Raw genomic sequence first — 13,112 nt, 5'->3', positions numbered from 1 at the left:
AGCTTCCTCCTCCATACCCTGAGCTCCCTCCATATCCCGTTCCTCCTTCTCCTCCACACATGGACCCACCACTGCCATAACTGGATCCTCCATGGCCTGAGCTCATTCCTCCTCCAGAGATGGAGCCTCTCCTGCCTGAGCTGCTCCCACCTCCAGAACTCATCCCGCCACTGTGGGGGCTGCAGCTGCCAGAGGCTGATCCATACCCACCAGAGCTTCCTCCTCCTCTTGAAATGGAGCCTCTCCTGCCAGAGCTTCCACCACCTCCAGAGATGGAGCCTCTCCTGCTTGAGCTTCCTCCATACCCTGACCCTCCTCCATATCCTGAACCTCCTTCTCCTCCACACATGGACCCACCACTGCCATAACTGGACCCACCATGGCCTGAGCTTCCTCCTCCTCCAGAGATGGAGCCTCTCCTGCCAGAGCTTCCTCCATACCCTGACCCTCCTCCATATCCTGAACCTCCTCCATACCCGGAGCCTCCTCCATACCCGGAACCCCCTTCTCCACCACCAATGCACCCTGAGCTTGATCCTCCACTGCCTGACCCTCCTCCATAGCCAGAGCTCATTCCTCCTCCAGAACTGCTCCCACCACTGCCAGAGCCATAAGCACCAGGGCTGCGACCACCTCCAGAGATGGAGCCTCTCCTGCCTGAGCTTCCTCCTCCATACCCTGAGCTGCCTCCATACCCTGAGCCTCCTTCTCCTCCACACATGGACCCACCACTGCCATAACTGGACCCTCCATGGCCTGAGCTCATTCCTCCTCCAGAGATGGAGCCTCTCCTGCCTGAGCTGCTCCCACCTCCAGAGCTCATTCCTGCACTGTGAGAGCTGCAGCTGCCAGAGCCTGATCCATATCCACCAGAGCTTCCTCCTCCTCCTGAAATGGAGCCTCTCCTGCCAGAGCTTCCACCACCTCCAGAGATGGAGCCTCTCCTGCCTGAGCTGCTCCCGCCACTGCCAGAGCTCATTCCCCCACTCTGGGGGCTGCAGCTGCCAGAGGCTGATCCATATCCACCAGAGCTCTGGCCACCTCCAGACATAGACCCTCCACTGCTAGAGCTTCCCTGTCCTCCTCCAGAAATGGAGCCTCTCCTTCCAGAGCTGCTCCCACCTCCTGAATTCATCCCCCCACTCTGGGGGCTGCATCTCCCACTCCTAGAGCCAGATCCATGACCACCAGAGCTCTGGCCACCTCCTGACATGGACCCTCTCCGGCAAGAGCTACCCCCACCTCCAGATCTCATTCCCCCACTTTGGGGACTGCATCTCCCACTCCCAGAGCCAGATCCATGACCACCAGAGCTCTGGCCACCTCCAGACATGGACCCTCTCCTGCAAGAGCTGCTCCCACCTCCCGAGCTCATCCCCCCACTTTGGGGACTGCATCTCCCACTGCTGGACCCAGATCCATAACCCCCAGAGCTCTGCCCACCTCCAGACATGGAACCTCCATGACATGAACTTCCCTGTCCTCCACCTCCAGAGATGGAGCCTCTCCTTCCAGAGCTACTCCCACCTCCAGAGCTCATCCCCCCACTGTGAGGGCTGCATCTCCCACTGCCAGAGCCAGATCCATATCCACCGGAGCTCTGGCCCCCTCCAGACATGGAGCCTCCACTGCTAGAGCTTCCCTGTCCTCCACTTCCAGACATGGAGCCTCTCCTGCAAGAGCTGCTCCCACCTCCCGAGCTCATCCCCCCACTTTGGGGACTGCATCTCCCACTGCTGGACCCAGATCCATAACCCCCAGAGCTCTGCCCACCTCCAGACATGGAACCTCCATGACATGAACTTCCCTGTCCTCCGCCTCCAGACATGGAGCCTCTCCTTCCAGAGCTACTCCCACCTCCAGAGCTCATGCCTCCACTTTGGGGGCTGCATCTGCCACTGCTGGAGCCAGACCCATACCCACCAGAGCCCTGGCCACCTCCAGAGATGGAACCTCCACTGCCTGAACTTCCTCCTCCATATTGTGAGCCTTTCCCTCCTCCACAAATGGATCCACCACCACCAGAGCTGGATCCTCCACCACCAGAGATGCTGCTGCCCTTGGACATGGACCCTCCACTGCCAGAGCTGGATCCTCCATATCCTGAACCTTTTCCACCTCCATAACTTGACCCACCTCCACCAGAGCTGGATCCTCCATATCCTGAGCCTTTTCCACCTCCATAACTTGACCCACCTCCACCAGAGCTGGATCCTCCATATCCTGAGCCTTTTCCACCTCCAGAAGAGCTGGATCCTCCACCACCAGAGCTGGATCCTCCTCCACAGATGGACCCTCCACTGCTACCAGAGCTGGATCCTCCATATCCTGAGCCTTTTCCACCTCCAGAGATGGACCCACCTCCACCAGAGCTGGATCCTCCTCCACAGATGGACCCTCCACTGCCAGAGCTGGATCCTCCATATCCTGAGCCTTTTCCACCTCCATAACTTGACCCACCTCCACCAGAGCTGGATCCTCCACCTCCAGAGCTGCTGCTGCCCTTGGACATGGACCCTCCACTGCCACCAGAGCTGGATCCTCCATATCCTGAGCCTTTTCCACCTCCATAACTTGACCCGCCTCCACCAGAACTTCCTCCTCCATATTGTGAGCCTTTTCCACCTCCACAAATGGATCCACCACCACCAGAGCTGGATCCTCCACCACCAGAGATGCTGCTGCCCTTGGACATGGACCCTCCACTGCCAGAGCTGGATCCTCCATATCCTGAGCCTTTTCCACCTCCAGAAGAGCTGGATCCTCCACCACCAGAGCTGGATCCTCCTCCACAGATGGACCCTCCACTGCTACCAGAGCTGGATCCTCCATATCCTGAGCCTTTTCCACCTCCAGAGATGGACCCACCTCCACCAGAGCTGGATCCTCCATATCCTGAGCCTTTTCCACCTCCAGAGATGGACCCACCTCCACCAGAGCTGGATCCTCCTCCACAGATGGACCCTCCACTGCCAGAGCTGGATCCTCCATATCCTGAGCCTTTTCCACCTCCATAACTTGACCCACCTCCACCAGAGCTGGATCCTCCACCTCCAGAGCTGCTGCTGCCCTTGGACATGGATCCTCCACTGCCAGAGCTGGATCCTCCTCCACAGATGGATCCCCCACTTCCAGAGCTTACTCCTCCATATCCTGAGCCTTTTCCACCTCCACCAGAGCTGGATCCTCCACCTCCAGAGATGCTGCTGCCCTTGGACATGGACCCTCCACTGCCAGAGCTGGATCCTCCTCCACAGATGGACCCTCTACCACCTGAGCTTCCTCCTCCTCCATATCCTGAGCCTTTTCCACTTCCAGAGATGGATCCACCCCCACCAGAGATGGATCCACTCCCTGCAGAGCTTCCACCTTTCCCCCCTCCAGAGATCGGCCCTTTCACGCTGCTCCCACTGGTACCATCAGAGCTCATTCTCCCCTTCACACTTTTTATGCCTCCAAAGACTCCTGTAGCTCTGGCATTGTGGTCAATGACACCTGCAAGAAATGGAAATTGCGTTCAATTCATTCTTTTTACCCCAAAACATTCACAGCAGCGCTGGTTTAAACATCATCCCTCCTACCCTGGTGGTCATGGACTTATCTTTGAAGGGGCCAAAAAAATCTCCCTTAGTAGAGATCGACATATGAAATATTTTCTCATGTTTTTGGGGTTTTAGCTTTTTTAAAACATAATTTATGTCTTATTCCACCCATGAACACTCAGTGCAGCCCATCGTTTACAAAGACCAAGCCTGTGTTTCTCTCTCCTTCTGCTTTCTCAGCTTTTCCACAAATCTTAGGACTAGTTTTTATTTCCTTCCCTTCTGCCCTGCATCAAACAGACCTATGGGTCAAATGCTGTGTTTCCCAGTTCCTCCAAATTTATTAGGAATTAGCCAATAATTCTAAAGCCAGTTGTAATATTAATGCGTGTTCACAAACTCCCCTTTGCATCCTTTCCTGAATCAAGATGGGAACTGGGATAGTTTGTTCCAATGGTGTCAAGACCACAAAGTAGGAACAGTTTTCTTTGAAAAACCCTGAGAAAATCCTTGGGATACTCACAGATGGTGGCCGGTGATCCTTCCTGGATCCTGAGGAGGAAAAGTGACACTGAGGTAAAGCAGCCAATAAAATCAGAACTAAAATTCAGGCTAGGCTCTATCAGAAAAGTGGCTCCTCCCAGGCCCAGTCCATGCCAGAGATCCCAGTGACAGACCCAGGGACACCCAGCTTTGTCTGGGTGTTTCCCCCAGGGTGGGTTTTGCCCCCACCTGTTCTCCTCCTCCTCCAGGAGTGATCGATACATGGCGATCTCCACGTCCAGGCCCAGCTTCACGTTCAGGAGCTCCTGGTAATCTCGGACGAGCTGAGAAAGGTCATCCTTGGCCTGTTGGAGGGCTTTTTCCAGCTCCTGCAGCTTTTCCTGGCCATCCCTGATGGCCGAGCTACCACGGTGCTCAGCATCTCTGATGGAGTCCTGGAGGCTGGAATTCTGCAGAGGGAACAAAGGGAATATGACTGTGTCCCATCAGTGGGAGGATTCTGTCACAGAATCATGGAATAGCCATAGTCACGAGGGAACCACAGGAATCTTCAAGCCCTGCTCCTAGCCCCAGAACAGGAAAACCCCCAAATCCCATAATTTTCATACCCTCCTACCATTCCTTGAAAAACAAGCGGCTTTCCTCAGTGACAGAACAACGAAAATACATTAGACTGGGTAAATTAACACAATTAAACCCCAATATACATCCCAAAAATATAAATCTGCTTCATTTGGAAGAGAAAACTTTACCCCTACGTTTGCCTCAAAATGACTGCCCCATACTGCGCTAAGATCCCATGGAGAAGGGGCTTAAACCATTTAGTCCTGCTGGAAAGTATCAGCTTTACCCTTTTCCTTGTGATTTCAATTTCTGGTTGGAGCCTTTGGATGTGCCTAGCAAGTTCCTGGATTTCCTGGTGGCTGTTGCGCAGCTGCTCTCGCTGATTCTCCCACATGTTCTGCAGGTCCTGGTACTGGATGGGAAGAGGACACAACACATTTTTGGTTTCTTTTCCAATGAGGAGATTGGTGTTCCTGTTCCCTGGTGTGCACTCACCCTGCCCCGGTACATGGCGTCCACTTCAGCTGTGCTCCTGTGGGCAATGCCCTCGTACTCCTGCCTGACCTCCTCGATGATCCCATCCATGTTCAGCTCCCTGTGGTTGTCCATGGACACGACAACATCCGTGTTCCCAATAACCGTTTGCAGCTGGGACAGCTCCTGCATGGAAAATCAGGTTAGGGATTTTAACAGCCCCTGTGGTCAGTCCAGGCCTTTATGAGGAAAAAATGGGACCTTGTGGAATTTCTCCACCTGCAGGCCCCTGGTGTACTGTACCCCCACCACTTGTAATTTTCAAGGTCACACCAGAACCCTTTTTTCACTTACAAAAGGCCAAGGACAATTAATTCTCTAAGTCAAAAAAATCCCACCCAAGCAAAATTTCTGGGAATCTCCAGAGGGTGTGTCCTTCAAGACCTGAGGGTAAGATTTTAATCACTCACAGCTTCATATAAACACCGTAGGAACTCCAGCTCCTGCCTCAGGATATCCACTCGGACATCAAACTCCATTTTTCCCATGTAGGCACTGTCCAGTTCCTATAAAAAAAACCAAAACCCATTGGAATATTTGCATTTTGTTGATCCAAATGCTTCACTGAAGTGCAATTCTTGGGATATTTTCATAAAGCCTTCATTCTTGGGATCAAATAATGGCCTAGAGATCTCAGATTTCATTTGAAAAGCAACTGCAGCAAAAAATCTGTTCCTGGGGAACATGAGAAATGGGAAAACACCAATTTTATTCGTACTTCTAGTAAATGTTGCCTACATTTCCTCTTCTCAGATAGTTTTATTCTTCTAAGCCATCTACAGACATTATTTAACATAATAACAATATTCCACCTGGACTGGGATTGAGTGAATAGGGAAAACCCACCACTTTTTAGATATTTGTCCTACAAAGGACCAATTCATTCTCTAGAGGAAATACTCCCTCCTCAGTCTTGTTGTGGTTTTCAGTTACACTGGTTAAAATTAGACAAAGCTCACTAAAAACTTCAGCTTTTGAGAACCTTGGCAATCACCCAGATACTGTTTTATTTCCAAGGCTTTGATTTTGCTTAGGGTCTCAGGTTAATTCACCTTTTTGAGCTCCACAAACTCCTCCTCCTTGGATGTGCGTTTGTTGATCTCATCCTCGAATCTGGAGGACAGAAGGAGGTAGATTATTTCGTATTATGTATTATGTATTAATGTATTATGTATTCATGTATTAATCTATTAATCTATTAATCGATTATAATTATCTATTATCTGTTATTAATTAATCTATTTAATTAATCTATCCATTATCTTTAATTATTGATCTTAATTTTAAAGTCAAGTGGACCAGTAAACAACAGAATCACCCAAGGACTGAATGTGTTGAGTTTTCATTTTACTTTAATTGCAATTTCTGGCAAGTGCAAACTCTCTGCAAAAAATGGGGTCAATACAGATTGGTCCTAAATTTAATAACTCTGAACTGAACTTTCCATTTCTCAGAGTTGTGGGTGAACATAAATTATCTAAACCAGCAAAGGTGACAACTCTTCCCAACTTGACCCCAAGCTCAGCTCTGTCCCTCCCACCAGGGCCCCAGAAGTGGAATCCAAGGTCACTCACTTCTAGGGGGGAGAAAGAAGAGGAGGAGTCTGGAAGGGAAGACAATGGGAGAGATCATCACAAACTTTGATTTTCCTCTCATTTTTGGGAGTTCAACCCTTACCAAACTCTTCCAGCATCAAAGCCAAGCCCCATAATGCACCTGCAGCAGAGCAGAGCTAAGAAACTCCAAACTCCTGCTGATGCCAGGCTGATCTCTGCCATCCAAGGGCACGATGAGCATCACCTGGGAAAATCCTAGTACCTGTTTTCCCAGATTTGTGACTATTCACCTGTTTTTATAATCCTCAACAAGCTGGAGCATGTTGTAGGCTTCGGGATCCAGCTGCTCCTTCTGGCTCTGGAGCGTCTCGAGCTGCCGCTGCAGGCTGGTGACGTAGGACTGGAAGAAGTTGTTGATGTTCCTGCTCTCCTCGGGGCCAGAGCTCTGCTGCTGCAGGAGTTCCCACTTGGCCAAGAGTGCCTGGTTCTGCCTCTCCAGGCATTGGACCTGGAAGGGAAAGCAGAGTCAGAGGGGTCTCCAGTCAGCATTGCTGCCAAGGAGCCAGGCTGGCAGAGCCGGGGGTGTTCACCTGGAGAGAAGGGAAGGGAGATCCTGGAGCCCCTTCCAGTGCCTAAAGGGGCTCCAGGAGAGCTGGAGAGGGACTGGGGGCAAGAGCCTGGAGGGGAAAAAACAAGGGGGAATGGCTTGCCACTGCCAGAGGGCAGGGATAGGTGGGAGATTGGGAAGAAATTCCTCCCTGTGAGGGTGGTGAGGCCCTGGAATGGATTTCCCAGGGGATGCTCCATTCCTGGAAGTGTCCAAGGCCAGGTTGGATGGGGCTTGGAGCAGAGTGGTCTAGTAGAAGGTGTCCCTGCCCATGGCAGGAAGTGCATGAGCTTTAAGTTCCCTTCCAATCCAAATCACTCCACGATTTCTATAATATGGACCAGGTGATAACCTGGACACACAAACATTTAGGAGGGAAAGAAGAGTCACAGACACACTAATTTTTCAGGACTATGGAATCTTAAAACCTCCCCAGTGTAACCAACACCTCCTGTCTGGTGAAACAGGAAACCCTGAAGTCTCCACAGGTAACAGAGAGAAGTGGAGACAGAGACACCTCCCAGACATCACTGGGGTGGAAGAGCTTTCATGGCTGGTTTGAGTAGAAGCAGAAGAGCAGACAAAACTGGAGAGATGGAAAGTCATTAAAGAGCTGAAGATGGACTATCTAGTAGAGGGCAGGGCTTCCAAACCAAGAAGTGATTTGTTCAATAATTCAGAGAAATTGAATTCACTTGCAATTTCTGGCAAGTGCAACCCCCTGCAAGAAGAGGCACTAAAACAGCCTGTTCTCACAAGGTTTGGCTTTGCTTGAGAAAAATATACTCATCAAGATATCCAAGTCCATCACCCATTTTTCCTGCTGGCATCAACAACCTCCAGGCACTGGAACATAGGAATATATATTCCCAGAAGCCCCTTTCCTCAAAAGAGGAGAGAGTCTACATGCCGGTGACATCCTGGCAGTTTATTGTCCTGCCACAAAAGATGACTCCAAGATCTTTATCCCAAGGCAAAAAGTGATTCACACAGCGGCGTTCACAGTGGCCCGTTGTGAGCTCCAGCCTGTGGGGATCCAGCCAACGCTGGGATTTTTGTGGGGAGAAGATGGAACATGAAAGTGTCCCTGTGACTCATGCCTACCTTACACCTCCCCCTTCCCAGATGACAGCACAGAGACCAGGGCTCACCTTCTCGATGAATGACGCGAATTTGTTGTTGAGAGCTCTGATCTGCTCCCTCTCGTCTGAGCGCACTCGCTGGAACTCGGGGTCCACCTGGAGCTGTATTGGCCTCAGCAGGTTGGTGTTGACATGGACCTCCTCAATGCCTCGGAGAACTCCAGCCTGTCCCTGTCCAGCTCCTTGCTGCCCTACTCCAAGGCCTCCTCCGAGCACCTCCCTGCCTGAGCCTCCTCTGTAGGTGCCACCAAGCCCCGTTCCACCACTTTGAAAACCTCCCACGAAATATCCTCTTCCCCCAAAGCCCCTCTCTGGTTGTCTCCAGGCACTAAACCCAAGGCATCTCCCATATCTTACTCCTTCCCCTCCATAGCCTCCGCTAGTGTAGACATTCCTGAAGCCTCCAAGGTTGTGCAGGCTCCTGCTGCCATACCCATGCTCAAACCCTCTGAATCTCCCGTCTCCACCACCCAAGGTCCCGCAGTGAGCGGACGAAGAACTGAAACTCCCATCCCCATATCTGGAGAAATATCGTCTCATGGCAGCACTTCCAGGCGGGAGAGCCGATGCAGGAGGTGGTGAAACAGGAGGAGAAAGGAGAGTGAAGGATCCTCAGCGACTCTGGAGGAGTATGGAAGTTCTCCTTTATACGTTCCGGAGGAGCTTGTCTCCATTCCGTGTTAATTGGCAGGTCTTTAATGTTATTGGGTTTGGTTCATCAGGCAGCAATTAATGGCTGCCCGGAGAGGTCGGATAAACACCAACACCAGTGGGGCAGTTGTGAAATTCCCCAAATCCTGCCTGACTCATGAGCTTTGCTGACGGATCTCCTTATCTCATTAGCCTCCATCCGTAATTACAGTTACCCCCGCTCATCCCCAGAGCTCGTTCTCTCCCATATTTCCCCACCTCTCTCGGTATTTCAAGGGGCACAAGATCTTGATGGTCCTTGGGGGTGTCTGACCTCCCTTCAACACATCACCAGGGGCACCTACTGCACCCTTTCCTTCCCATTTCTTTTCTTCTCTCACTCCCAGAGTATCCCAGGAGCAACTTTTTCTTCTTAGGGGGAGGATCCATCCCTCTCCCCATCCCTGTGCCAGACTCCACCTTTCTCATATTCAGTGGCCACACACATATGGAAAAGCACTGAGATGTGATTTCTCCAAAACCACCTCTGGAACCACTTCCCCAAGGAAGAACCTCCTCTTTGTCCCTTACATGACTTTAAGAGGAGCTGGACTTCCCCTGGCCAGGATCATCTTCCTCCCAAAGGAGCTGGATGAAGCCAGGCTGAGGATACATCAGTTATATAGAGGTTCTGTGGTCAGGGCTGTGCAATCCTGGCTCCATTTGGAAAGTGCCTCATAAACTCCCTAAATTAGGGGTTTGTAGCTAGAGGTTATTAAAACAACTGGTATATCTCAAGGTGGACAAGACTTTGGATGCTCAGTGAGACTTTTCTCACCTGGAAACACAGTGTTTTCCAGGAAAACAGCTGAGAAATCCACTTCTCCCTACCAAAATCCCCTACCTCACCTTACACCAGGAACAGCCAAACCGGTATCTCAGACCTTCCTTCTGTGCTAATTTTGTAATTAAATTTTACTCATTATCTACATTTCCTGAAGAAATTCCAGCAGATTTCCAGTTGATTTCCCCCTTTTTATAAACTTGCATAAATATATGACTTGGATTGAGAATTCTGTCTCCTGCAGGAATTTATTATGGTGAACATTAAAAAAAAGGTGCAATTACCAGGATTTTAAAAGCCAAGGAGAGGGGAGGGAATTCTTGAAGGAAAGGTTGGAGGTTAGAGCCAGGTGGGAGGTCTGACTCTTCTCCCAAGTTATGAGTGATAGAATGAGAGGAAACTACCTCAAACTGTGCCAGATTTAGGTTGGAAACTGGGGGAAATTCCTTCCTGGAAAGGGTTGTCCAACCCTGTCACAAGTGCCCAGGGCAGGGGTGGAGTCCCCATCCCTGGAGGCATCCAAGAAATGAGTGGATGTGGCACTTGGGGACACGGTCTGTGGTGGCCTTGGCAGTCCCAAGGGAATCACTGGACTTGATGATCCCAACCTAAATGATTCTGTGATTCTGAAGGGCTGGTGCTGGCTCCAGTGCCATTCCCCTCTCTACCCCTCCTCACTTTGTCAGTGCCTCATTCCAGAGCTGTGCTGGGCAACGCTCCAGGTAATCCCCACGGATCATGGAAGGAAGTGTTGTGACCCCAGAGAGTGAGCGGCCACAGCTCCCTGTGGAACACTGGTGAGAGAAGTGTCCATCCCTGAAATATCCCCCCTGCTGCCCCCCAAAGTTCCTATGCTAGCTCAGATCCTAGGAGGCTTTGGAGGAATATTTCAGGGACAAGGCAAAGGATTCCAAAAGAGGCTCTAACCCCCAGATGTAATCCAAGATGTTTATTCCAGATTGTTTCCAGGGGGGAAAGAGACAGAATGAGGAAGAACAGAGCCTTATCTACTCTCCTGCTAAGGAGAGATAGTTGGAACTCAGCCAATAGGGTCAGAAAGAGGAAGAAGGGTTGAACTACGTGGTTACAGGCTCCAGGGTTCTCTGGGGTAGGACAAACCATTTCCCAGAGAAATACAACACATCCCCAAATCTGCCCTGTGCAGCAGCTGAAGTGAACCGGGTGTGAATTCTGAGCTGTCCCTGGCAGCTGGAGCCCCGAGCCCGGGAAGGGAGAGCAGCCATCCCACCCCACGTGCCGTCAGCTGGAGCGTGGGCAGCTGTTGTGATCAGAGCTGGCACCAGATCAGCCTTGGCAGCATCTCCCAGCCACACCTGGACCTGTCAGGCTGGCTCCAGAAACAGGGATGCATCCCAAGAGGTGGCCATGCATCCTGCGGATGAAGGGGGAGCTTCCTGTCGTTCTTTCCTCTTTCTGACACAGCTGGGACAAAGGAATCACAGGCTCATCCATATCCCTCCCAGGGAGATGGATTTTCATGGCATCAGGGTTAACCTGGCTCTTTGTCTTGGGACTTTAAGGATAAATTTAAATTGCACCCCAAAACTTGATCCATTAAAATTGTGCACCTGGGCCACCTGTGCACCCGTTGGAGCACGGCCTGAGGGCCCTCGAGTTGTTCTGCCAATCCAAAGCAGTCCCTGGGGCAGGTGGTGAAGGCAAGGCAGGTGGGGAGGTTCCTCCCACCTGGAAAAGCCTCTGAGACAGTGACATGCGAGTGACTTTTTGTGGACAGTGAGGGAACCAGGAGAGCACCGGGATGGACATGTTGGTAACATCCAGAAATTTAGAGACAGACCCAAACTGGAGCTTTTTGAGCACAACTGGGGCAGGAACCTGCCAAACTCCACCACCCTCATCCACCTCTGTCCACCTTCAACTCCAACCATAAATGGGACTGATAAATCCCAGTTCTCAGGCTGAGACTCAAGGAGACACCTCAGCATTCCCACAGGATCATTTAATCAACTCAAAACAAAGTCATGGAATGCTCTGGGCTGGGAGGGACCTTAAAGCTCAACCACTTCCTGCCATGGGCAAGAACAACTTCCACCATCCCAGGGTGCTCCAAGCCCTGTCCAGCCTGGCCTTGGACATTTCCAGGAATGGAGCATTCCCTGGGAAAGCCATTCCAGGGCCTCACCACCCTCACAGGAAGGAGTTTCTTCCCAATCTCCCACCTATCCCTGCCCTCTGGCAGTGGCAAGCCATTCCCCCTTGTTTTTTTCCTCCATCGCTTGTCCCAAGGCCCTCTCCAGCTCTTCTGGAACCCCTTTAGGCCCTGGAATGGACTCCAAGGTCTCCCTTCCACCAGACCAGGTCACTCCAAGCCCCATCCAACCTGTCCTTGTGCACCTTCAGAGATGAGGTAGCCACAAACTCTTTAGAAAATAGAAATAAAAAGAACTAAAAAAGGAAAAAAGAAAAAAGGAAAAAAAAAAAAAAGGCACAACAACACCACAAAAAAACCTACAGAAAACACAAACCTAAAATTACTAAAATCCTGAGGGTATCTCAGAAAACCAGATCCTAAATATAGATGAAGGATCTTTACAAGCCCCACCGGCAGAACAGCATAAATAAATAAGAATATCAATGCACTTCTGACTATTCAAGAGGTACTGCCAGAGCTGTACGGTAGCACATGAAGAAATCCAGCATTTAAATTTAATAACTGCCCCAACGAAGGAGATAAATGAGCACTGAGAGAGATCTTGATCTCCAGCTGCCCAAGTTCCTGCATAATTAGAGCCCTCAGTCACTCGGAACTGGGGCTGGGATGACACAGGCACACTCATAAAAATGCCTGTAGCCCACAGACTTTCCTTTTCTCCCCCGCTCCTTCCCTGGAACAACCACAACCTCTCCCTGTGGTCAGCGAAGGCAGCAAGGACTTGGAGAAGAGGAAAAAAAAAAAAAAAAAAAAAAAGAGAGCAATGTCCAAATCTTTGTGTTTTTTGCAAAACAAGAGGTGAAATGCTGGTAGTCTCCCAAAGCTTACCCTATTTTAAGCCTGAGGTTTCCCAGCTGCAAGAATATATTGTCCTAATGATACAGATGTTCCAAAGTGGAACCCACATTCATCATTGAGGGCACAGGGAGGCCAGATGGACTTTCCCTCACACAGACCTAGAGCTGCGTGAGACTGGAAGTTGCTATTAAACCACA

The 13,112-nt window shown here is 50.7% G+C and overlaps 1 protein-coding gene across 1 annotated transcript; it reads right to left on the bottom strand.

The window, feature by feature from the left end:
• Positions 1–570: 570 nt before the first annotated feature.
• Positions 571–9,050, bottom strand: LOC134565467 (keratin, type I cytoskeletal 9-like). The gene is made up of 12 exons (XM_063425054.1): positions 8,459–9,050; positions 6,991–7,208; positions 6,197–6,257; positions 5,555–5,650; positions 5,106–5,270; positions 4,897–5,022; positions 4,275–4,495; positions 4,066–4,094; positions 1,489–3,495; positions 925–1,443; positions 658–771; positions 571–599 (listed from the first exon to the last, which is right to left on the bottom strand). Exons 1-12 carry the CDS (start codon positions 8,987–8,989, stop codon positions 571–573), a joined length of 4,116 nt encoding a protein of 1,371 aa, XP_063281124.1. The 5' UTR covers positions 8,990–9,050.
• Positions 9,051–13,112: the final 4,062 nt, after the last annotated feature.

Source organism: Prinia subflava, unplaced genomic scaffold, assembly GCF_021018805.1.
Source record: "Prinia subflava isolate CZ2003 ecotype Zambia unplaced genomic scaffold, Cam_Psub_1.2 scaffold_52_NEW, whole genome shotgun sequence".
Lineage (NCBI taxonomy): Eukaryota > Metazoa > Chordata > Aves > Passeriformes > Cisticolidae > Prinia > Prinia subflava.
This window is presented reverse-complemented; position numbering and strand designations above follow the sequence as displayed.

Excerpts from the sequence above, each read along its gene's own strand:
- LOC134565467 (XM_063425054.1), bottom strand. The coding sequence starts at position 8,989 with ATGAGACGATATTTCTCCAGATATGGGGATGGGAGTTTCAGTTCTTCG. Across the intron at positions 4,496-4,896 it reads TTGAAATCACAAGGAAAAGG|AATTCCAGCCTCCAGGACTC; the intron begins GTAAAGCTGATA and ends TTCCCTCTGCAG. Across the intron at positions 3,496-4,065 it reads AGGATCACCGGCCACCATCT|GTGTCATTGACCACAATGCC; the intron begins GTGAGTATCCCA and ends CATTTCTTGCAG.